The 26,947-nt window shown below is 39.4% G+C and overlaps 1 protein-coding gene across 2 annotated transcripts in view; it reads left to right on the top strand.

The window, feature by feature from the left end:
- Positions 1-26,947, top strand: part of LOC127640063 (NACHT, LRR and PYD domains-containing protein 3-like) — a 69,647-nt gene that overhangs the window by 8,051 nt on the left and 34,649 nt on the right. For both annotated transcript variants that reach the window (XM_052122440.1, XM_052122441.1), the window contains exons 7-10: positions 1,567-3,375; positions 16,457-16,630; positions 22,761-22,934; positions 25,004-25,168. In XM_052122440.1, the coding sequence (XP_051978400.1) occupies positions 1,567-3,375; positions 16,457-16,630; positions 22,761-22,934; positions 25,004-25,168 (2,322 nt within the window). The remainder of the gene's footprint in view (positions 1-1,566; positions 3,376-16,456; positions 16,631-22,760; positions 22,935-25,003; positions 25,169-26,947) is intronic.

Raw genomic sequence — 26,947 nt, 5'->3', positions numbered from 1 at the left:
CAAACTGAGTAGAGATGGTGGTCATCCTGTTTGACTCATCATTTCGTTGAAATTTTGGATATGTTAAAAATATCTATTTATACTTGTGCTTCCTAAATAATCAGTCAAAAAAAATATTTCTTTCTAAGGATGAATCCCTTTTCCATTTTGAAATCATTCTTTGGTATTTGGCTTGGTACATCCCTACAAGTTTGCATACTAGAAAGACACCAGACCTAGTATTCCTTCCCTTAACATAGTTGTACCACACATAATCTCAAACATCACAAATGTGCCCTATATCACTACTGCACAGCCCACTTTTCATTCTTTCTTCTTTGCCATAGCCAGAAGCCCCCTTTCTCAGCTTCCTCTGCCATTTCCTTCAGAGACTTCTTCAATGCTGATCCAGTGATACCAATGTCTTTCAATAGGCACTGCACTGATGTTCCCATGAATCCCTGATACCTGACCACTACAGGGTAAGTGGTAGTTCTCCAGATCAGCATATATTAAATTCTTCTTCTCATGGGCTGCCTAAAGTCACTCTTCCCATGAGATGGTAATCTCAACAATCATGATTTTAACTAGCTGATGTTGACCATAACATTATGTCTGGCCTCAAGGAAGTATGGACGACTTCAGAGGGAAATTTCAGCTGCTGACTGATGTCAACCTCCATTGCCCAATCACTTCCATGCACCAGGACTGACCTGGCTTTCCTCCGTGCAGTGCCTCTCACAACCTTTACACATCTCTAGGATCTTTGCCAGCTTGTCGCCACCTGTACTGCCCTTGCTCCAAGGTGGTCTTGCATCCAGCAAACATATGCTGCAGATTCCCTCTTGATGCCTCATAGAGGGGACAACTCTCCTCTTTGCCATACCACTGAGTCAAAATTCCAGGGCTTGGAAGTGTGTCTTAAGGGGATCGTATTAGAAAGCTTAGCCTGGCCTGGGGTACCTTCCACAGCTCAGCCCACCTTAAAGCTATATCAGATGTACCCTCCCATATTGTCCAACACCCTTGCTGCTGCTGGCTGACAGCAAATATTAAAATACTTCTGTTACTACCATCGCTCTCCTCTACTTTCTTGAGACTGCTGACAACAATTGGAGAGCCATCCCACATCCCAGGCCTGATCTTCCTGACTGGGTTCTTCAAATAATCTCTTGATGCTTTAGCCTTGAAACTTTGGCTACCTTGATGCTGTACTGATCTTACACTGTGTTTACATAGTATGTATAATTTTGTTTGTTATTTACTTTTCAAAGAACCACACTTTTGCAAAAATTAAGTTATATTATATATGTCATGTGTTTATTTTAATTACATGTTTCCATAATGTATCAAAATAGCATGTTCAACGTACTTGCCTGGTTACTATAAAACTTAATTTTTTATTTAATTACACAATAATAACAAAAATGATTGAGGCTTCACAAAGTTGAAAACCCATGTAATGAACAAACTGCAATCTGTGTCTCTAAAACCTTTGTGTCACCTTTAATGTGATACTGTTCAAGCTCTATGAAAATATAGTTATTACTAGTTGAAACTAATCTTATTATCATTAATATTTCACAGACTAGACTCCACCAGAGGTGAAAAAGAAGAAATTGGATTCCTAAAAAAAAATTTAAGCAAGAGGTTTCTGTGTTTGTGTGAAGGAGCCGCAAAGCAGGGAAAGCCAACACTCCTGAATGAGATCTACACAGAGCTCTACATCACAGACGGTGAAAGTGGAGAGATCAGTAATGAACATGAGGTGAGACAGACTGAGACAGCATCCAGGCGTGCAGCAACAGAGGACACACCAATCAAATGCAATGACATCTTTAAACCTTTACCTGGACAAGACAAAGCCATCAGAACTGTGCTGACAAAGGGAGTCACTGGAATTGGAAAAACAGTCTCTGTGCAGAAGTTCATTCTGGACTGGGCTGAAGGAAAAGCAAATCAGGACATCCAGTTTATATTTCCACTTCCTTTCAGAGAGCTTAATTTGATAAAGGGCATAAAACTTAGTCTTTCAGATCTTTTGTATGTGTTTTTCACTGAAACTAAACAAATGAATATTTCCAGAGATGAATGTAATGTTTTCTTCATTTTTGATGGTCTGGATGAGTGTCAGCTGACTCTGGATTTTCAGAGCAATATGAGGTTGTGTGATGTCAATGAATCAGCCTCTGTGGATGTGCTGCTGACAAACCTCATCAAGGGGAATCTGCTTCCCTCTGCTCTCATCTGGATCACCTCCAGACCAGTAGCAGCTGATCTCATCCCCTCTGAGTGTGTTGATCGAGTGACAGAGGTACGAGGATTCAATGATCCACTGAAGGAGGAATACTTCACTAAGAGTATCAGTGATCAGAGTCTGGCCAATAGAATCATCACACACCTGAAGTCTTCAAGGAGTCTCTACATCATGTGTCACATCCCACTGTTCTGTTGGATTTCAGCCACTGTTCTAGAGAGAATGATGGGTGAAGAAGAGAGTGGAGAGATCCCCAAGACTCTTACTCAAATGTACACACATTTCCTGATCATTCAGACAAACATCAAACGTGAGAAGAAAGAGACAGAAGACATGATTGTCAAACTGGGGAAACTGGCTTTTCAGCAGCTTCTGAAAGGCAATCTGATCTTCCACGAGGAAGACCTAAGAGAGTGTGGCATCGATGTGACAGAAGCATCAGTGAACTCAGGATTGTGCACTCAGATCTTCACAGAGGAATTTGGGCTAAACCAGGAAAAAGTTTATTGCTTTGTTCATCAGAGCATTCAGGAACATCTAGCAGCTCTATATGTGCATTTCTCCTTTACAAACAATAACATAAATGTGTTTGACCAGATTACAAAACAAAGACGTTTTGCAAATGTTTTGAACTTGATGAAACATAAACCATCAAAACGTGTTTCCTTATCCGAGCTGCATCAGAGAGTCGTGGATGAAGCTTTGCAAAGTAAGAATGGACACCTTGATCTTTTCCTTCGTTTTCTTCTGGGTCTCTCATTGGAGTCTAATCAGACTCTTTTACAAAATGTAATGACACAGACAAGAAGTGGCTCCTACAACAATGAGAAAACAGTTCAGTACATTAAACAGAAGATAAGGAAGAATTGCTCTCCAGAGAAATCCATCAATCTGTTTCACTGTCTGAATGAACTGGGTGATCATTCGCTAATGCAGGAGATCCAATATTATCTGAAATCTGGAATAATAACTGAAACCAAACTCTCCTCATCACAGTGGTCAGCTTTAGTTTTTGTGTTGCTGACCTCAGAACAGAAGATGGATGTGTTTAGTCTGATTGAATTTGTTGGAGCGGGAATTAAAGCAGATGAAGTTCTTCTGAAGCTGCTGCCTGTGATTAAAGAATCCAGATCAGTTCAGTAAGTAACACTAAGAACAATCATTACTCTATAAAAACACTCTGGGGCTTTTACTTTTTTCTGCATGTTGTGTCTACTGAGCACACACTCTTTAGGAAATTAACCTTATTTGGCTGCAGTGGGGTCCTGAGGTGTCATTGCTTTTCATTCTGTGATATGCCAAAATTACAGTGACATTGCATATAACAATGCCAACCCTGAATGTGGTTAAACTTTTCCATGGATGGTTTTCACAGCAGTCTCCCTATTACAGCATAGCTTTAGACTAGTGTAATGTACCTGTTGGATGTCTGTTAGAAGATAAATGTGATGCAAAACTCAAGAGCTTGTAAATTGAATTTGAGAACTTATGTATATACAATATACAATAAATATTAGTACAGGCAAGTCTAGGGCTGGGCAATAAAACAATATTGTATTTCTATGGAAAAACAATCCTTGATATACATGCTAAATTGATTCGAAAATTAAACATTTTAGCCTGTGTTCTACACCTAGACAATCGGATCAGGTGCATACCACTAAAAACTCAAGCAGTTGAGCAAAGTTATACACACAACTTGCAAACTGAATCACAGTCATGAAATCGTCTGGATAGGAAGTATTATCTGGCTAGCGACAACATAGCCTTACTGTTATGGAAACCAGAAATGAGGCCAGGTAGCTGCTAGCTATCCATCTAATATGATATCGTACCAAACAAGATAGACAGTATTTGTTTCTCTTTTGTTGCATTACCACCACCTACTGAGCTGGCCTGTGGAACACCACAACAAATCTTAGAGTGGAGTCAAATGTCTGTTGAAAATGATGCATTTTTTCACACACCTTATGTAGGATTATATCCTAAACTGAGTATAATTCTTCAACTTTAAAATAAAATGTAGCTTACCTTGTGGAGTTTACATGTAAACAATCCCCCATTAATGGTATGAAATATATTTAAAAAAAGGGAGTAATTTTGTAAGTGTAATAAATGCATAAATTAAAAAATTTAAAGGGACAATCATACATTATGAAATATTTTCACTTCAACAAACACTGTAGATTTAATGGGGGTTGCATTAAATTAGAAAACACATTTTAACATTATACATTCAAATTCTATTTTAAATTCACTATTGTTTTATATAGAATTGTTCTTTACAGTATTTAACACAATTACATCAGAAGTAACTAATTAAAGTATTTAAGTAATGCTCTACTGTCACTGCAAAGTGTGTGAGATATTGGTGGTTTGCTGCATCCTCCACTACAAAGCTGTAAGAATTGGCCCACAAGGTTGAAACTGCACATGCAAATTGTATTCAGCAGCAATGCTGAATTGGGCACTAAACCAGCACAAAAACCGCTTACAAATAACTAGCACTTTTGCCAGGCAATATTCATTCTTACTGAAATCCCCCCAAAACAATCTGTATGTTGATTTGTCTCTCGGTCTGTCTGTCTGTATGTGTGTATGTCTGGATATAAACAGAACACAAACAACCTAGAAAAAGCAAACAAATATAAAAAAAAAAAAAAATACAGAACACAAAATTGCAGAACAGAAAAAACACAAGTCCAGGCTACAGCAAACATGGCTGGATAACCAAAATAACACATGATAGGGTAAAAAACTAGACCAACTAACAAAACACTTACAACTATACAACTGGGTTACTTCTGAGTGGAGCACAATGCCATCTCATCAGGACTTCCTTCTGGAGGGAGAAGAGTGAATCTTTCAGTCCCTTTACTGCGAGAAATCAGTAGTGCGGCTAGCGTACTCAGTGTCTTGTTCCCTCCTTTTAGAGATCCGGGGTTATAGTTGTAACCTATGCGTTCCCTTTCAAGCCAGTCACTTTGACGCTGCATCAGTTGCTGACACAATGAGGGCCCTATACCAGGGTTATCCAATTAGTTTTCACCCAGGGCAATATTCTGTCAACAATACAAATCCATCGCCATCAATGTTATAACATAGCATTTGTGCTGCTGCTATTATTACTACTAGTAGTATTGTTATTATTACTATTTATTCTTATTGTTTTTGTTGTTAAAGACTCAAAACATAAATATTAAGATTTTTTTTCTGTAATTTTTCTCAGTATTAGTAGCCTGTTTTATTTATATAAATAATAATTAACATTTTGTTTGTATACAGTTACACAAAAACTGCACAACTTTGACGGTTGAAAATAAAAACAAACAAGCAAACAAATAATCTTTAATGGACCATCTGGATCACCATGTCCTCCATGTGAGTCAGCTGTTCCTACTCACCTCCAAATGGGATCTCCTCTCTGCACGTTCCCTAATTGCAGATTCAATTATTAGACCTCTTAGCATTAACAATGTTATTGTTCTTACTTAGATTTTACGGGGGTCAAACTGTACCTGTATTCATTTACATCTACTCACCATCAAAGAGATTAGTGACAGTGATTGCCTGAAACAATACCTCTGATGTTGGGGCTATATTCTGTGGTAGCAATACTGAGACACTGAGCAAGATGTGCACTGGAAAGTCTGTTTTTATCCTGGTTCTTGATGATGTTCATTATAGAAAACGATGACTCACAGATGTAGATGGAGGGTAAAATTTAAAGTAGAAACATCGCAATGATTCTGCAGTTTTTTAATTTAGCTCGGGAAACCATGTTTGTCACACCAACTTCCTTGTTTGTGTTGCTCTCTGAGCAAATCAGTCTTTGACATTTAAAATCTCCAGCAGAAAATATGCTTCATCTAGGGATGGAGCCAGATGTTTGGCATCAGCAGTCCATTGGCCATCTGCTGAAACTGAGAACAGCTGTCTTAGGAACAGAAGGATTTTACTCGACAGGTTAATGCTCTGAAATTGATCCTTGAAATTATCTGCCAGTCTTGTTACGCATCGGTGGGTCCTTTTGCATCTGGTGTTTTTTGCAATGCTGTCACAAATGTGGAAAGTGTAGATTTCTCCTTTGAAGATCCTGTACAAAAAGCAATTAAGCTTCAAAATAAGCTGATTCAGATGTGACATGATCCTAAACAAATAATACATGAATGCCATCTCCATGCTGTCATTAGAAAAACCTCTTAAATTTGTCGGCCTTTTGGCTTTGCAGACTGCTGAAAAATGAACAAAGTTCATCTTGCAGTTCAGATACTCTCTCCAACACATGACCCTTGCTCAGCCAGTGGATATCGTTGTGCAGCAATAGATTGTGCCATTCTGCTGACATTTCCTCCAGCAAGGCTCGGAAAATGTGATGCTGCATACCAGAACTCTCATCACAGTATCCATTGTCTCTTTAATTTTTCCACACAGTTTTGTGCAAAACACTGAATTATGAATGATGCAGTGAAATGCCACGTGTATTATGTTGACAGTTAATAGCTTGCTTATCAGGCCTCTGTGATGTCCAACCATTGACGGAGCCCTGTCAGTTACAAATGACACAACTTTGCTTAAATCCACTCCATTGTTTTCAAAGAACTGCATCAGTTAATGAAAAAAGATTTCCCCAGTCGTGCGCCCCTGTAACAGCAGCAAACAAAGCAGGTATTAACCTTCCCATCAAAAAATCTGATGAACACTGACAGCTGTTCAGTGTCAGTTCAGTCGCAAGACGAGTCTATTGCAAGTAAAATGGTTTATGATTTCTTTATATGTCGGAAAAAAGATGTCTCTAAACTTCTTATTGCCATGCTATCGAATAATGACATCTACTGTAACAGCTCCTTGACCATTTCTTGTTGTTTTGTCATCGTGATATAAAACTTTTCACTTCCAAAGAAAACACTGTGGCTTTGCATTGTGGTGTTCAGGCAAAATAAATCTACATTGTTCAGTTCATTCACCTTTGACTTGTCCATTTTCCGTGTCCAGTTTCCTTTTTCCTCACACTCACCATGTTTTTGCTGTCAGACTACATTCTCAATGACACTGCTCTTGAATTGTCAGTGGTTTTGTGCCAGCAACGCACTTACATTGATGTTTTCTACAGCTATAATAAGCCTCGACACCGGTTTGCATGCACAACATGACATCATCATGGCTGTCGCCTGGCCTCCTCAAAGCTCCATTTTGCACGGTTATATATGAATGCCTTAGGCTGTTGCCGAGCTGCGTGCACAATATATGTTTTAATGCCAGACAAAAGTATAAACAAGACTTCAGCATGAGCCAAACATTTGTCTCTTGTGGGCCGGTTGTGGCCCGCAGGCCACTTATTAAGGAACCCTGCCATATACCAACATGTTGTACTACTGATTGCTCGTACATATAGCGCTTTCTAATCAAGGGGTGTCAAGCGCAACCCAGTCTTCATTTCCTAACAAATAATAGGAAGGAGGAAAAAAACAAAAAGATTGGGTTTTACAATAACACTAGCCAGTGGATAGTGAACTTTGCAACACACACGTAGATGCCTCCACACTGCAGTGGGGTATTCAGCATACAAAAGTAATAGACCAACAATGCATAAAAATGCCACTAGCCAAACTGGTAGTGAGACATAAACAATTAACAATGTCCAGTGGGCACAGAGAACTCAACTCTTCTTCACAGCCAAGACCTGGAAAGAGAGAGGAAACATCCAAGTTATTAAACCTGGTAAAAGTGTAAGGGGAAGCCCAGCCTAAAGCCAGACAAATGTCCTATAAGGACACACACGTTAATTCAAGCCCAGGAGGAAGCCATTTCCCTGGTGGATGAGGCCTGAACCCCTATTGGGCATTGCATGCCCTGCGAAACATAAATGAGCACAATGGCATTGACAACCCAAAGAGAGATCCTCTGCTTGGAGACAGCCTAACCTTTTGAGCAGCCTCCAAAACAAATAAAGAGCTGCTCCGTCAGCCAAAAATGAACTGTCCATTCAATGTACAAATGCACTGCCTATACACTGCAAAGCATATGAAATATTCATGCCATGTCTGACTCTAAAAGAGGGGGAGGAATGGCATTCAAAGTTACCTCTTGAGCCTTAGAAGTTTCTTCAAAAGTGGTCAAAAACACATTTGAAAAGCCGGGCCCAAATTCCAGGCAAGAGACATGGACTGATAAGATCTGGCTTAAAGACAGCAGCCTTTAAGGAAAAAGAACACAAGCACGCAGCCTGATGCGTGAGGTGTGAGCCATCTCACACCTCAAAAGAAATGTATGACCAAAGGATGCTTGCCCACTAATAAACCCTCCAAAGGAACATGTTCTGCCACTATAGCAAAAGCATACGCTTTGAGCATGGATGGAGTCCAACCTGCATCCAACCGCTCCAGCAGGAAGTACAGCACTGAATGTGCAGGAATGCACTGGGTCTTCACCATGAGAAGAACACCAATCAAGGAAAACTCACTAATCCATTTATATCAGACAAGCCTCATTCAGGGGTCAGATGTGTATCCTTCACAACTCCAGGTGAGGATGCCAAATCGTGCCCTGAGCTTGCGAGATCAAGTCCTTCCTCAGTGAAACAACTCCACCAGCTCAGGAAACAAAGGGCAGTTGGGCAAATCTGGTGCAACCAGCAGCACTGTTTCCTTGATCTCTCGAATTTTGAACAACACTTGGTGCAGCAGATGAATGGGAGGAAATACATACTTGCATTTGGCAGGCCATTTGTGAGCTAGGGCAACATAGCCCAGCGGAACATGAAGCATGGAGTACCGGAGGCAACAATGTCTCAGAACACTCTAAGTTCTCCCTAGATGATGCCTGGACATGACAGCAGATCTGTGCTGCAGTTCGGGTGACCAGGGATGTGTACTGCATGGATTGACAGGAGATGCATTTGACACCATAGTTGCTGTGTCAAGTTCAAAATCAGATGCAATCTAAGTTCCCCCTGGTGTTTCATGTATGTTAGAACAGCTAACTTGTCCATTCGGATCAGCATGTAAAGCCAAGGCTGAACGAAAATACTTCAGATATCAGAAATACTGCCAGGAGCTCAAGGTGATTTATGTGATGCACCAACCGTGCACCAGTCCTGACGACCATCGCAAAGGACTCCTCAAATAGCAAATGTTGCTAGACATCAGCGTGTCATTACCAAAGACCGTGTCGTCAAGCATGATGCTCCATTCTCAAATTAACCCAGCATTGTAGAGGCCTCAAGTGTAACAGTCCGATCTGGGTGGCTATCAACCCCAGAGCTCACTGAAAACACTCAAGCGGAAAAGCTTTCCAAGGTTAAAGCTTTTCAAGAAGTGAAGAATAGAGTGAGTGTGTTCTACGGACAGAGGCATCAAGATGGATACCAAGTCGACTGGACTATATAAAATATTATTTAGTTTGTGTGTGTGTGTGTGTGTGTGTGTGAGAGAGGGAGAGAGATTTTTTTTTAATTTTAACAAAACATTTATTTTACAATTCTTATACATTACAACATAATTTCAATATAAATACACATCACATTTGGTGATACTTATTGTAACACCCAAGAAAAAATAAAAGTTAATCTACAACAAAACAAAGTGCATCATTATATCACCACTGATTTGAAAAAAACGTCAAGTCCTTCATCATCTTATAAAATTTAAAATCAATCCACACTCTTGATTTTATCCTGTTTTTTTAAAATCGACACAGCTTCGCATCCTTCTGACCCTTCAATTTTGTTCTTCCTGCTTAAATAAATTGCCATTTTTGCTTCACCTATCATGAAGTTTAAAAGTTGACATTTTATTCTATTTTTTGCTACATACCGATAACCAAGAATAAAACTCTGAACAGTAAAACCTTCATTTAGCTTGTTAAACAACATTTTAAGAAAATCAAAAAAATAACCCAACCTTGAACACTCCATAAAACAATGAAAAATTGTCTCCCTTTTTTTACAAAAAGGACACCCATTAGACACATTAGGATTAATAACACTTATAAATGCATTGACAGCAACTGCCCCGTGTAAAATCCTCCATTGAAGATCCCCCACTCTTTTTCCCAAAGGAGGTTTATAAAACACTCTCCACACAGGCTTTATACTCTGATCCAAACCAAATTTGTCTCTCCAAACAGTGTCTACTCTTCCATTTAACACTTTCTTATTTAAAACTTTAACATAGTTTCGATACAATCTCTTACGGTCAGCCTCATGAATACTTAAATCTTCCAGGTTCTCCAACATCCCCCCATTAGCTCCTTTAAGATCAGGAATAAAGAAAACTTCAGGAAAAGGATCTTTATCGTTTGGAGAAACCTTCCCTTCCCCATAACTCACAAGTAGAGACTTTTCCTCCATCGTAAGTCTCTGTTTTAAAACCTCCAACAATTTTCTTGCCAATCTTTCCGACTTTAACTTTAGACCAGATGCTACTCCTTGTGAGTCATTTAACTCAGGCCCCCCTCAGCTATCAGATCACACAGTTTAACCTTTTTTGAAATACACATTACATTTTCAAACCCACATGCAATTTCATTAGATACGTCCAACCTGGCTCCAAACATGGTCGGCTCTTCTAATAACCAAAATAAAGATGCCTCAGAAACCCCTCTTCTCTTTGTAAAAAGCTCCACACTCTAAAAATCCCCTTATAAAAAGGTGTCAGTCCATTCAGTTGAATATTGTTGGAATCCATTAAAAACAAAGTAAAATCCAAACCCAGACCTCCAGCTCGTCTTAAAATGGATCCAGCAACGTTTCTCCAGACCAGATCCTCTGGACCTGTTAAAAGTCTTTGAATGAACTGCAAGCGAAAGGTTGCTCCTCTGCTGACCAGGTGTATTAGTCCCTGTCCCCCTTCCTCTCGGGGAAGATAGAGTACACTCTGTGGTATCCAGTGAAGTTTAGTACAGAAAAAGTCCACTATTACAGCCTGCAGTTTTGCGAGAAGTCCACTTGGCAGCTCAGTACACGCCAGACGATGCCAGAACGTTGAAGCCACCAGATTATTAATGATTGTCACACGTCCTCTAAAGGACATTTTTGGCCACAACCTTCTCCATTTTTCCAAACATCCTTTTGTTTTTTCCAAAACCCCTTCCCAGTTTTTTTTCAACATTGAATCGTCCCCAAGATAAACACCCAAATATTTAAAACCACTTTTCTTCCACTCAAGTCCAGCCGGTAGTTTAGGAAGACTTCTACCTTCCCATTTTCCTCCTACTATGGCTTCACTCTTACCCCAGTTTACTTTAGCTGAAGACAATTGACCAAACTCATTTAAAATTACCTGTAAAGTGTTTATTTCTTCTTGATTTTTTATCATAACCACAATATCATCAGCATAAGCTGATAACTTAATCTTACACTCAGATTGCGGTATACGCCACCCATCAATGTTTTCCCTAATCCTTAACAGCAGAGGTTCAATGGCTAAAGCATACAACATGCCAGAAAGTGCACACCCTTGTCTAACACCTCTTGTAACTTTAAAAGGAACACTCAACCCTCCATTAATTTTGAGTATACTCTCAATGTTTGCATACAACATCCCAATAATTTTAATAAAAGCCAGGCTGAAACCAAACTCTCTCAGAGTCTTCCAGAGGTACTTATGCTCAACCCGGTCAAAGGCCTTTTCCTGGTCTAAGGAAATAAGGCCAAAATCTAAACCCAATGATCCAGAGGCATCCAAAATATCTCTAATTAAATGAATGTTGTTAAAGATTGATCTGTTGGGAACACAGTATGTCTGGTCTATATGTATGACCCCACCAATCACTTCTCTCAACCTGACTGCTAAGGCTTTAGATAGGATTTTAAAATCAGAGCATAAGAGTGACACAGGTCGCCAGTTCTTTATGTCTCTGAGGTCTCCTTTTTTCGGTAACAGGGTGATCACTGATCTCCGGCAGCTTGTCGGCAGCGACCCTCTGGTCAAGCTGTCATTGATCACTTCCAGAAGATCATCACCCAAAACTGCCCAGAGTGACTTATAAAACTCAACAGGAATTCCGTCGATCCCTGGAGCTTTCCCGCACTCCATACTCTTTAAGGCGTTATACAGCTCACCTTTCGTAAAAGGTTTTTCCAGCTCAGTGTTTGCTTCATCCGAAACTTTAGGCAGACTCACATAAAACTTACTGTCTATATCCTTCACCTCCACGTGACCACTCTTATACAACTCTGAATAAAAACCTACCGCTCTTTTTCTTATTTCCTTAGCCTCTATAATTTCTGTGCCTGATTCAGATAACAAGGAATGCATGTTTCTATTTTGCCCATTTTTCTTTTCAAGTCCAAAAACGAAACTGGTTGGGCCATCCATCTGTGCAACACTCTGAAAACGCGAGCGTACCAGAGCACCCTGTGCTTCAATCCCCAACAAATCATCTAAAATTTTCTTTTTGTCCTTTAAAACTTTGACAGATTCTCTGTCTCTAACAGATTCCATAAAATTTTGCATTTCAATTATCTCTTTCTCTAGATCTTTCAGAGATCGGGAAATGTCTCTCGAAGCATTGAAAGTATACATACGGCACAGTTGCTGTATCTCTATTTTTGCAAAGTCCCACCATTGTTGTAAAGAATCAAAGGATGACTTCTTATTCTTAAACTGTTGCCAAAAATGGCCAAACACCTCACAAAAAAAATTATCTTGCAATAAAACCATATTAAAATGCCAATAAGCACTTCTTGGCTTTACATTAGTGATAAAAACATTACAACTGACTAAACCATGATCTGAGAAGCCTACAGGAGAAATTGCACATTGTTTAATAATATTAAAGTGATGTTTAAAACAGTACCACCTGTCTAGCCTAGCCATTGTCACATAATGTTCCCTCACTTGTGTCCATGTGTACTGCCTCTGTGTTTTATTTAAAACCCTCCAAATGTCATACAACTCACATTCATTTAGAATTTGTTTTAAAACACACTGTGAATGCATATGTGGTTCTTTGTGATTCCTATCAATTTTATCGTCTTCTGTACAATTGAAATCACCTCCTAGAAATAAAAACTCTTCAGATTTACAGCTTTTACAATATCTCTAACTTTGTTTAAAAACAACACTCTTTCACTTCCCAATACTGGGGCATACACATTTATAAATACAACCGTAAAAAGTTCAAACTTGAGCCGTAATTTCAACAACTCTCCCCAGACTACATGCTCTCCTTCACATGAGACTGGATTTATATTATTTCTTAGTAAAATTGCTACACCTCCACTAGTGGTAGTCTTATGGCTCACGATCACCTTTCCTTCCCATTCCATCATCCATTCACTTTCATTTTTTTCATCACTATGTGTTTCTTGAAGAAACATAACATCAATCTTTTTTTGTCTTATCAACTCATAAAGTATTGCTCTTTTCCTAGAGTCCCTTGCACCATTCACGTTCAGGCTGCCCAGTCTCAGATTACTCATAAATAAATGAGAAAAAAAGAAACTGTCCAAAACAAAAACAAGAAATTGACAAAGAAAAAAGAAAAATTAAAACACTTCCTTTTCATCATTTAACATACTGGATCTCAACTTTTTAACAATTTTCTTTAACCTATATACTTCCTGTTCTGTGAGACCCCCCCAACCCAACTTCCTTCATTGACATTCTTGCAGCTTCTATGAACATTTCAGAATCAGGAAAAAACTCTTGCACTTGAACCCCCTTCATGCCTTTTGTGTTCTGCAAAAAAAGATTAAATTTTTTCAAGGGTGTAAGCACTCCTTCCTGATCTTCAACTGAACTTACAGACTCACACTCACTCTCTGTTACAGACTCATCTGAGTTACTGTGATCAATATCAGACATGTTTTCTTTTTCCTTTGTATGCTCATCTTGAAACTGCTCTTTCTTAGCTTTTTGTCCTCTACTTTTTCCACTTGTCTTTCTCTTTAAAGCCGGTGTTTTAAACAGATTGTCATCCTCCACCATATCAATGTCTCCTGAGACTTCTATATTCACAACAGGGCCAGCAGCATCAAATTATTTTTCAATTTCCTCTTCTCCTACCTCTTCCTCATTACTCCTATTTACAGTTTCTTTTTGATTATTTTGTTCACCATTTTCAAGCACTTCCCCTCCTTTATCCTGATTTTCATTCTCCACGTTATCTTTCTGTCCCTCACCTTCAACATTATTCTGTACTGCACCGTGTTCCACATTCTCAGGACACGCACGAGCAAGATGTCCTCCTTGTCCACATTTAAAACACTTCATTGTCTCTGATGTAGCGTAAATCACATAGTCAAAATCATCAATTCTAAACTTTATTGCGAGATTCAACTCCGCACTCTCGTTGTTCAGAATCATGTACACCTGCCGCCGGAAAGAAACAACATGCTTCAACTGCGCAGATTTGCAATTTAAGGTGATTTTTTTTAAACTGCGAAACAATTTTTCCATGCCTGGCCAGTTCTCTTTGGATCACTTCATCCTTTATAAAAGGCGGAACATTCGACAACAAGATCTTTTTCGACGGTTGCAGCAAAGGCATTACCGGTGTGTATGACTTATTTAACACAATTCCACTCGCGACTATTTCAGTAACCTTGTTCACGTCATCTAGGAACAAAACAATCGCACTGTTCATCCTAGATGCCGACAAGATATTCCTACATCACACAACTTGAGCAACTGCTATGCTGCAGTCCTCTATAGAGCAACGCTCCGCGGGGATAACTTTTATGCCATTCCTCCGCGTCAGCTTATCAAGCTGTACGCTCTCCGACGCTGCCATCTCTGACAGCACATGCTGAACAGCAGCGTTTTACTTTCCCTAAATCCAGCAAAACCTCCACAAATACCCCAACAACTTTGCCAAAGAAAGAAGAAAAGATAGAAAACTCACACAGCCCGCAGGCCAACGCTCTCGCACTCCACACACTCCACACCCGTTCAGCTCAGACGCTCACGCATGCGCAGAGAGAGGGAGAGAGAGAGAGGGAGAGAGAGAAAGAGAGAGAGAGAGACAGAGCATGTGCGATCACCTGTTGCCACTACCAAGCAGAGATGCTGTCAGCTTTCTGAAGATCAGCATTCTCAGTGGACAAATTGTGTCTAAGCGAGGGTATTTCACATTATTTCGTGGTAGCCGGTGCACAAGAGTCAATCACTATAGAATCTGCAATGTTCTCCACCATTTTAAACAGTACCCATTGTATAATTAATCAGTCGGTTGTGTCTCTCAGCTGTGATGAGCCTTAATGCTGAATTTTTTCATTTTAAGCCATTTAAAGCTATTTCCTACTTTAGCTACTTTAGTGTAGTGTAGTAAGTGTAGAAAGCGTTCACGAAGAGCTGTTGTGTGTAAATGGCTGATGTGGATTCCCTTCCCATCACCTAACTGGCTCATATTAAACACAAAAATTATCTTTTGCCACCACCTGCTGGCTAACATTTGTAATGTCAAAAAAAGACAAAACATCGCTCTTAACAGATCTGCTCTTTCGCTTAAGATTAGAATGGCACGAACACAAAAGGAGTGAAGCGTCGGAGTGCTGATGGTGTCAGACCATCAGTGCTCATGGAACGTCTCTCGCCCAATCAGATGCGAGGAACTAACTGTGGTATATGTATATATACACACATTTATTTCCTCTCTCTCTTTATTGTGACATAATTTACTATGATATAGGTACCTAGATATACTCCACCTAGTGGATTCGACACTAAATTATGTGTGTTAGTGATTTATTCTGAGCAGGTGTGACCAATTTAGCAATAATGAAGTGAGAGTCTTTTTTTAAGTCACTTTTGTGTGTTGTAGGCTGCACCTTGAAGAAGGCATTTTTGCCGATACGCTGAGGTTTTCAACCCTCTTTTTTCCACTGTTTTTAACTATTGTTATAGCCATTGACAATAAAGGCTTTTACCATATACTGTATATTTTTGGTCTGGAAGTGTGCCTTGATTATTATTTCCTCATTCAAGAGTACGTTCAAATATTTTTTGAAGAACTTCGGAGCATACCAGATTTTGTTTTTTGAATCACCAAACTGATTTAATTTATCTTCACTTTCATCAAGTTTATTTTTCTTCTGTTTTCCTTTTAATGATAATTCATTCTAAGTTAATTAAGATCAAATGCTGACCAATTTAAAAAACATAAATAAATAAAAGACTGATGTAATTTTAAATAATTTAAGACTGTGATAAAAATGCTGTATATATTTTCCATTCTGAACAGAGGAAGTGAAAAGAGTGTCTTTGTTCTCTACAGGTTGAGTTATTGTGGCGTCACAGAGGACGTTTGTGCTGCTCTGGCTTTAGCTCTAAGATCAAACCCCTCACACCTGAGACTACTGGATCTGTCGGAGAATAAACTAGGAGACTCAGGAGTGAAGCTGCTCTTTGCTGGACTAAAGAGTCCTCCCTGGAAACTGGAGATTCTGTGGTAAGATGTCATATTCTGCACTAGAACAGCAGGCTTTGAAATTAAACAATTATATTTTGATTTCATTCATCTTTTATCAAATAAAATTACCTTCAATTTAACTCCTCACAACATCCATGTTTTTGGTATTTAGTCATTTATTTATTAATTTGACTTCTTTTGCCTGTTTAATGCACTTTGGTCACCTATGGGGGAATTCACTAAGATTATTTTTATTATTAACAATGTTTATTTGCATATGCTGTATGTGTTGCTTTACCTCTTGATTAGCTAAAGGAATTCTGCAAATCAGGTAACAGTAGAAACCCAAAAATATTTTTACACACTTTTCAGTGCCATTCTGTAGCTTGCAGGCCAGTTCTGAGCCCCAGGTAAGTGGTTCCCAACCCTGCTTCTAGGGTACCCCAGAGTACCCCCAACACTGCACATTTTGGATGTCTCCCTTATTTAACATACCTGATTTAACTCATCAGCTTGTTAGTAGAGGCTCCATTAGCAGAAATTGGTGTAAATTAGTAGATGCATGTGTAAAATCACACTGATGATTATTAGCTGATGACACTTATCAATAATAAGTGTCCGCTTATCAATGTGTCACATTCCTCAGATTTATACTCAGGTTTCACTATCCTGTTAGCCCTTGTTATTGGAGGTTTCACTGTTCCTTTGACTGATGAAGTAATGCACCAATCTACATGCACCAGTCAAAGGAATTAGCTGATTCCACCATGGTCCATTCCTGTGAAAGAAGAGGAGAGTGAGAGAGAAAGAAACAGAAAGAAGAGGGAGAAAGAGCAACATAACACAGCACCACCAGCTGCACAATGCTTCAGGGGATGTAACACTTGCCTTTTTTTTGTGAAAACAAAGATTGGCGCAGCATCCCTGCCCCTCCAGCTCTGTTGTCACTGAAGAGCCACTTGAGCCTTAGAACCCTGGCCAAGAACCAGAGATGAAGACCGGTCAGGCACCAGATCTTTTCCAGTGTGTGTTGCCCTTCCCAGAGCCAAATTGTCAATTTTCTCCCATCTAATGGGAGTTGTATTCCTAGCTCAAGGGCCTGTGCAGTGGTTTCATTCAAGCAGGATGATGTGCTGTGGATGACAGCATCAGATGTGCTGGAGTGCTTATGCTTACAAATCCTTGCCCCAGCGGGTCAAAACCTAAACCTGCAGTCACTTATGCAAGTGGTGGATAAACGTAAATTGGACTTCTCTGATGAGCTTCACCCTGAGCCGTCTAAGGCCACTTCCATTTTTTTCCTGACCTCCATCAAGAGCTTTTGAGGTTTTTGAAGTAGCCTTACTCAGTGAAAAATCTATTTGCTTCTGATTTTACTATGGTGAGCTGCATGGTGGAGAATCGTGGAAGAGACATTGGCTGCCCATCTCTCTCACATAGCTTTGGCAGACATGTGGGAATCAAGGCCTTCACTTCCCTCTAATCACTGCAGGATGACATCAGCCTTGGTGAACAAGACCTATGCCGCAGCAGTCCTGGCCATATCGATGCTGCACACTATGGTAATTTTGCAGGTTGACTAAGCAGACGACCTCAAGAAGCTGAATGAGGGAGGCAGGCTTTGAAACAAGGCCATAAAGGAGTTGTGCCATGCTACTGACTTAGCGCTGAGGGCTACTAAGCCCACAGCACAATCCATTGACAGGATTACCTTCTGGCTGACTGAAACACTCCTGATAGTATCATCAGAAGACGGAGGTAAGCCACAGTCAGAGGATGTAGCCAGATGGCAGATGTTTCTGCCTTGCCGCACTTTGGACACACTGCAAACTTTATCACATGATGACTTTTTTATGTCTCTCCCTGCAATATGCACTGGACAGTGTATGCAGAGTGGTCGCAGCAAAACTCTTACTCGTCCCTCTTATAACAACTTAAAATATAATCTGCATGCACAATAAACAATAGTACAAATAATTGACATCTCTCAACTGAAATCTTTTGCATGAAAAAATGATAACTGGCAGGGATCGTCGATCTCACAATCTGTATAGTTTGCATTAACTGTATGTTCTCAACATGTTCAAATCTTAATCATGACAAACTATACATCATAAGAAAGTTCTGCATTCTGCAATATGATCCGCTGACACATTGTAATTCTTTCAAATGGTGATTTCCAAACCTCCACGAAGCTAGAAGTCTCTTAAATTAATTTCTCAATCTTAATATGTTCAAGAGGAAGTTATGACATCATGCCTACCTCAGTGCCCACATGACAGGGTCTTTGTCGTGCTGGTAAGTGAGGACCCAAAAGCGATATAACAAAAGAGAGTCTTTAATGACAGTTCAAAGCAGCAAAATGAAAAATACAAAATCTTCTCCTTGAGAGGTAAACGGCAAACACAAACTACCCGCAGAGGGGCGGTAAATAACAGAATCTACTGCTGATAACTTTCAGTGTGAGTCCTTAGACAGCAGACGAGGGTAGTAGTGAAGCGGCGACAGGCTGCGAGCTGTCTCCAAGGGTAGACAGGGGTCGAGGCGAGACTGTAGCGCCCAGGCCACTCACTGCGTAGGACGAACTGGACAGAATGCAAATATCGAAAGGGTTAGCAGTGAACAGGTAGTGTGGGAAAGCGGAGGCCGACTGGACTGGACTGGACTGGACTGGACTGGACTGGACTGGACTGGACTGGACTGGACTGGACAGCGACAAACTGGACAGTGATTTGCTTCTTGCGTATGATACTCTAGTGAGACTCAGACAACGAAAGCAGCAAGAGCAGGGAAAGAAGTAGAGATCTAATTAGCGGGGAAACGGGAACAGGTGGGAAGGGAATAAACAAGGAATTAAGGGGAGATAAGGAACAGCTGGGCAAGGAGAGGAAGGAAAGGAAAAGTAACCTATAAGGGTCAGCAGAGGGCGACAGAGAAAAGGGAAAGAACAGAAAAAAGACATACCATGACGAGACGAAACAAGACATGACAGACTTTCCCATACCATAGTATAATAAATTATGTATCAAGAATAAAACAAATCAGTTGACTGCTGAGACTTATTGTAAATAAATAGACAATTACAAAAATAAATGGTTTGTCTATTTCCAGATTATTGACAGTTCTGTAGCTGTAATTGTCGAAGAGCTGTACACCTGCTATCAGCTTCACCTGCCAATAATCAGCTTTCTGCCTCATATGACACACTGCTATAACAACTCAATTATGATTGGAAGTAAAATATTTGCACAAAAATGTTTTCCAGAATGTTTTGTTTGTTATTAATAAACTTACTTTTTGCCCCAGGCTTGTTCAAGTCCTTGTTACATGCATGCTCATAGTATCAGCAGCTCACTTATCAGGCTCCTCTGTAATCCTTGGCTCACTTTAACAGAAACAACCAATTAGCTGACTTTAGACTCTGAATTAGGTTTGATTTGTTCTTTTTGAACAGGTTATTTGATTTAATAACCAGTCTTTTAACTTGTAAGAGCCATCTAGCCTGTATGAGTCCAACTCGTTTATTTCAAAGTCGCTCTCTGGATACTAGGTATCTGTATTTAGCATCTTTTTAGTATGTTGTTGCTGATACATAAATTAATTAAATTCAGATTTCTTAAAAATGTCAATCACAGTTAGTTACATAATTCATTAAGTCTATTTAATTCAGGCATCTCATCCAATCATGATCCAGCCAGCCTATTGCATTTGCTTACTCGCATGTGAAAGAAACACTAAATCATGTCTCAATCTATGCCTTTGCTTTCCAAGCAAACATTGCTTTCTTGTCCCTGCCGCATTGCGTGGTTGAGCCATGTTGCTAATACTGTATGTTGTTGATGGTGTTTGCATGCCCAAGTTTATTCCTGCATTGGACAATCAGGATTCAACCTTCATTCACTTTGAATTATGAAATAAGTGCGTAGTGTGTTCTGATTAAAGTCTCTCTATCAATTCAGCTGTGTTTATACACTGTCTTTGACTTGCATTTCATTAAGTTTATAATCCTGAATCCTTCATTTTATTTTGTAAGATTGTCACTTCTGTTTCTCTGTATTCATAGTCACAGATACTTTTCTCGTTTTCAATAGTTGCACCTTTTGCACATTAAACCACTCTCTCTTGCATTGATTTATTTGAACGTCTACAATCCCATTCTTACTTAAGGGGAAAATCAATTGTGCTGCATGCTACGATTCACTTTTTTCAAAAAAATTTTTTATTGTATTTAACGGCTTGCCACATTTCACATGGGTTCTCCGTTTTCAGACTCACTACAAAGCATTGTCAACAATTCCATAGGCAGTCTTTCGCAGACACATTGCAAGCAATTTTTCAAAACTGAAAACTGTTTAAATTAGTCACATGTGAGAATTGTCCTGTCATTGTTCAAAATGTTTACGTGTTGTAGGATTTAGCTCATACATCGATATAACGGTTAAAAGTATAATCCTATTTGTAAAGAGATTCAATGGAAAGGAGGAGGCGAGAACCAGCTTGACAATATAAATAATATTTTAATGAAAACCTAAAAACAAAAGACACAAACACATAGATGGCAGTCAGCTCAGTGGAGCCCCCAGCATGATGTACATACCCACCCCCCCCCCTCTTTTCCTGGGGGAGGGCGTGCCCTAAGCCCTGTCTGCCGGCAGGTCATCCCCGTCTTACTGAATCTGGGAGGGGACAGGGGGAAGGAAACAAAAATAATTAAAATAACAGTGTAGTACCCCCCAAAAAAAAACCCACTGTAAAATTTAAAAGATAGGGAAAAGGCCAATGCGCAGTGGCAGTGGGAGAGAGAGAGGAGAGAGAGAGGAAAAAAAAACACTTGCTGGTTTTCCAATACACCGTAGCTTGGTCCTCGGCCACTCCTCCACCCTCTAGTGAACGACAACCGCGCCAGCCCCTGTTGGACGGAATGCCCCGCTCCAGGCAGTCGGCTAGGAGCCCCTTTTCCCCTTCGCGGTCGGCGAACAATTCCTCCGCTTCCAGGTTGCCGAGCTCCTCCATCCCCCGGAAGACGGACGTGGCTGCTCCATTGGGGTGGTGGTATCTCTCCTCCTTTCTGGGTTTTCAGCACCAGTGTAAATGGATATAAGGGAAAGGAGGAGGCGAAAACCGGCTTGACAATATAAATTATATTTTAATGAAAAACTTAAACAAAAGACACAAACACACACATGACGGTCAGCTGCCCATAAACAATCTCTCTCTCTCTCTCGCACCACCATCCGCTGTCGGCCTTTATCCCTCTCGGAGGCATAATTAGCCTGATAAGGGACCAGGAGTGTAAAATCATGACCCAGCCCCACCCTTCACCCTGTCACATTATTAAAATTGAAAACCGGGACACATTCCATCATGGTTCTTTTTTTTAATCCATCATTAGTTGCTTTTGTATCATTTCTGCTTTGAAAAGTACTCAGGGTCATAGAGAGGTGATTGTCCTAAAATACAATCAATAAAATATTATTTTAAATGTGAAATTATGGCTATATCCATGTTTTGATTATGTATTTCAATGACAGGATTACCTAAAAATTCTACTCTGTGGATCCATCAGTGTTTTTATGGTTTTTATTGAGATAATGTTTGGTTTGCTGGTCTGTTGGGTAGGATTGAATTCTCACCACAAGTAGGAGTTTGTTTGTTTGTAGTCAGACTAGGAGTACCTAGTTCAGGTCTAGTTGTTTTGGATCCAAGTGTGAGTACTGTGTTCATATATGCTTTAACTAAAAGAACTAAGGGAGAAACGTGCCAAGTTCTGAAACAACTGTTCCAAACAAGCCAGGTGTATAGCACCCTAAGTCACAGTGGTTTACAATGAAATACAGCACATTAAAGTTGCACTGTTTAGTGAATTCACCCCTAAATTTTTCCATTCCCATTTTTTCCTCTAAGCAGGTAAATAAAAAGATACTGAAGTCAGTAATTGGGTTATGATTTATTTTTTTGTTTACTCTCTCTTTGACAATGAAATTCCCGCTGAACAGAGAATGACTTAATCAGTCACTCAAATCACATATCAAACACATTGCAAGACCCTGACAGTCACTCATAATACCCTAACATCATATTGGCAAGTTTTATATTATTGTTGACTTTATATGACAATTATTTTTCTGCTAAACTGCGAGATTGAAGAGTGTGTTATTGCTCTCTCCAGGTTAAGGTATTGCGGTGTCACAGATGAAGGTTGTGCTGTTATGGCTTCAGCTCTGAGATCAAACCCCTCACACTTGAGAGAACTGGATCTGTCTGGGAATGAAATAGGAGACTCTGGTGTGATGCTGCTCTCTAATGGACTGGATAAACTTCACTGTAAGCTGGAGATACTGAGGTAAAATCACCTCTCTGAGAAATTACCTGATATATAGCATGTTAAAATCTCAAATGTGTGACTATAAATGAGGCTTTGTAGCTTTAAACGTTTAACAAAACAAAATGTTGTTTTCTTTATTTTTGATAACAAATGATAACAAGAAATTAAATCATTTTATAATGGAATAAAGAAAATGTTATGGTAAAATTGTTAATTTAAAAAAGAGAGAAACATGAACTGCAGTATGTGTTAAATAGAGGAAGCTGTTTACATTTAGTCATTTACCAGATGTTTTTATCCAAAGTTTATCTGCCAAATGAATAAATGTAAATGTAAATGTCTTACAAAGGGTTATGGGGTTATTTGTTTAATTTCTTACATTGGGTTGGACTGTATTCTCACCAGAAGCGAAATGGTCCAGAGTTCGTTTGCAGTCAGTCTGATAGTTTTGGTTCGGATCTAAGTGTGATTGCTGCGTTCATATATCACTAAACAAACTGAACTAAGGAACAAAACAAGCCAGGTTCTGAAGCGAATGTTCCAAACGAGACAGGTGTGAGAACACCATAAGACACTGGGATTTACACTGAAATACAGCAAACAAAAGTTTCACTGTTTAGTGAATTCACCTCATTTTTTCCTTTTCTTTTCATCTTTTCTGTTTTTTTTTTTTTTTGTGTTTTAATCAAACATGAGGTTATTATTTATGTTTGTATTCTCTTACACAATGAAAATCCTGCTGGACAAAGAGTAAATTTGCCATTCACTTAAACATAGCAAACACTTAGCAACAAGTGTTGTAGTACTTGAGATCGGTCTTGGTCTCAAGACCACTTTTTGAAGGTCTCGTCATGGAATTGACCACATTTTTACTCTGTCTCTGTCTCGGACAAAGAGGACTCTGGATTTTATTTCTAGACCGGTCAAGGCCACAACTGCGGGGATATCACTAAATTGCCTTTTGCATTGTCTGATTTTAGCATGATTACTGTGATTGGATGTAAACCTTCACTGCTTAAAATGCAAGCAATTACTTGACCCTTTTCTAATTTGAAATTTGCGTTACTGTTAATGGCTGTCACCCCTCCCCGCCCCTTCACACACTCAAAGAGCGGGAATGCGGGAGACAGGAGAAGAAACTGTGGCTGTCTGAGAGATGTCAGACAAATCTTCTGTAATACAATTTGGCTCCCTAAACCAGTGTCAGGTGTGCCATGAAAAATTATCATCCATCCATCCATCGTCAACCGCTTATCCTGTGTACAGGGTCGCGGGGGGCTGGAGCCTATCCCAGCTAACATTGGGCGAAAGGCGGGGGACACCCTGGACAGGTCGCCAGTCCATCGCAGGGCCAGAAAAATTATCAATTTCCTCAAAATAAATAGTTTTTTTCCTGGTATTTTAGTTAAGGCATAGAGATGGTAGGAGAGTTTTAAAGTTGCCAATTCTGTATATTTTTCATTACAAAGTATTGTATGCAACCAGTTTAAATATTTTGTCCATCATAACATTATTGTTTTAGGTGGATGGTAAAACTTGAAAAGGAGTGTTGAATAAAGATGGTTAAGTTTATTTCAGCTCCTTAGTGTTTGTTTATATTTGTTTGCACATAGAAAGCAAAGGAAAGTTCACACACAATTCACCTCTACAATGCATTTAGATGATTTTATCAAGACACTTCTCATGGTACACTGATGCGCACGCACACACACACATATACATATATGCAATAAAAGAGGTGAATGAAGAGGAATCTTCAACTGATTTCTGTGGGTGTTTTTATGGGAATGTGGATCTTTCAGATCAATTTGAGGAGTGCCTATGGTTTGCATGTTCCACATTGTATCATAAGTGTGTCATGCAGTGTGGGACTTGCACTGGTCTTGGTCATGTCTCAGTTTTGATACACTCTGGTCTTGGTCTTGACTTGGTCTCAGTTTAGGAGGTCTTGACAGTTAGCAACACCCTAGCAAACACACATAATACCCTACCATCATATGGGCAAGTTACATTATTTTAGACTCTATATGACAAGAACTTTCTGCTGAACTGAGCAGTATGTTGAATATGTATGTTGTTCTCTGCAGGTTGAGGTATTGTGGTGTCACACATGAAGGTTGTGCTGCTCTAGCATCAGCTCTGACATCACACCTTAGAGAACTGGATCTGTCTGGGAATAAACTAGGAGACTCAGGAGTGAAGCTGCTCTCTGCTGGACTGGAGAATCATCAATGTAAAGTGGAGATACTGAGGTAAGATTATCACACTTCAAACCACACATGACCTGATCCACAGTATTATGTTATCTACAATATGAGACTGTAAATGAGGCTTCAAGATCAAAACCAGAAAATACAACCCATTTACAAAACAGAATTTGTTTTCTTTTGTTATTTTTGATAATTAATTATTTAAATTGTGTTTTTTTTATTATTTTACTTTCATAAGCCTAACAACAAATTGAATAATTTTATGATGGAATAACAAACAAAGTTAAAGATAAAATTGTTAATTAGAAAAGAGAGAAACATGAGCTGCAGTCTTTGATAAATAAATAAAGATGCTTACGTTTACTCTTTTATAAGACTCTTTCATCCAAAGTGATGTGCAAACCTGCTGTGTGAACAGAACTGCACTGTTCAACTAGTTAGTCACGTAATTTAATGTGAGAGAGCCATGCTGCATTGTACACACATGTGTCATGTATTTCATGTGGGGTTTCGTTAACTCACAGAGATGGAGAAATTAGCTGTTTTTTATCCAAAGATCATGTCACTGTTTTACACTGGCTGCTTGCAGGCATGAGCCACACAACATAAAGGCTGCGCTCTGAACTTGTTAAAATCATTTAAAACATCTGTTGATTAATAATCATCTGATGGATGAACTTGGAATTATTTATTAAATAAACCAGCACCGATTGTGATGACACATGCTGTTGTTATGGACGCTGCCATATTTTAGTCACTATCACTGTTTACTGCTGGAGGAATATGGTTGTGATTTCGGATGCTCATTCACACAGACAGTATTCAAAGTGCTACTATAAGTTGTTGTATGAACGGGACATTTCAAGGCTCACACCTGTAAGTAAATATGGTTATAAATCCTAAACGTTGATTGTGTGAATGTAGCCTTTGACTGTGACAGTACCCTGTTTCTGCTTTATACCACATGAAGCATGGGATTGTTTGACCGTAACAGTACCATTTTTTCTTTATATTATGAGGTAAGAGAGGAATCTGTTTGAAACTATTAACTTGTGCTGTTATGGGTTTGGTATGACCAAATACCATGTTTATAGCGAGCTGTATAATAGTACAGTTTGGTATGCAAACTGCTTCTGATCAAAAAAGTGTATTATATTTGGGTTAAGAGAAATAAATCTGACCCTTGAAAAAACAGTGGACATATGAAGAGCAGCAGAGGCCGCAAAAACACAGATTCAAGCAATGGGAGAGCAGAATAAAACTGTTCACGCCATTAAAAAGAAGACAAAAGATGCAAAACAGAACAAGAGATATGAAAGAACGTCATCTCAACAGCAAAAAGCAAATGTAGACTCATTCATCTGCAAAAAGTGTGGAAAATCTCACCATCCACAACAGTGTCCAGCCTTTGGAGCTACATGTCATGCCTGTGGAAAACGCAATCACTTCACCTCAGTGTGCATGTCTGGAAAAAAAGACACTCAGCCTAAACACAATAGAAATGGCACTGTTGATTCATTATTCATCAGGACAGTGGAACTAAAAGAGACCCCCAGCTTTTTACAGAAAGCATGGTACACAGATGTAGACATTGGAAATGTGACAGTGACGTTCAAATTGAACTCAGCAGCTGAAGCCAATATTATACCCCTAGACATTTATCAATCTCTGCATGAAACAGCGTTCTTGCATCCGACTTCAACTATGCTGGTGGCGTATGATGGAACAAAATTAAAGCCAGAAAGTGTGGCCAAGCTGCAGTGCGTCACACCCAAAGTGCAAGTTTGCTTACCCTTTTACATTACCAGACACTTGTCCATT

Source organism: Xyrauchen texanus, chromosome 49 (genome assembly GCF_025860055.1).
Source record: "Xyrauchen texanus isolate HMW12.3.18 chromosome 49, RBS_HiC_50CHRs, whole genome shotgun sequence".
Taxonomy (NCBI): domain Eukaryota; kingdom Metazoa; phylum Chordata; class Actinopteri; order Cypriniformes; family Catostomidae; genus Xyrauchen; species Xyrauchen texanus.
This window is presented reverse-complemented; position numbering and strand designations above follow the sequence as displayed.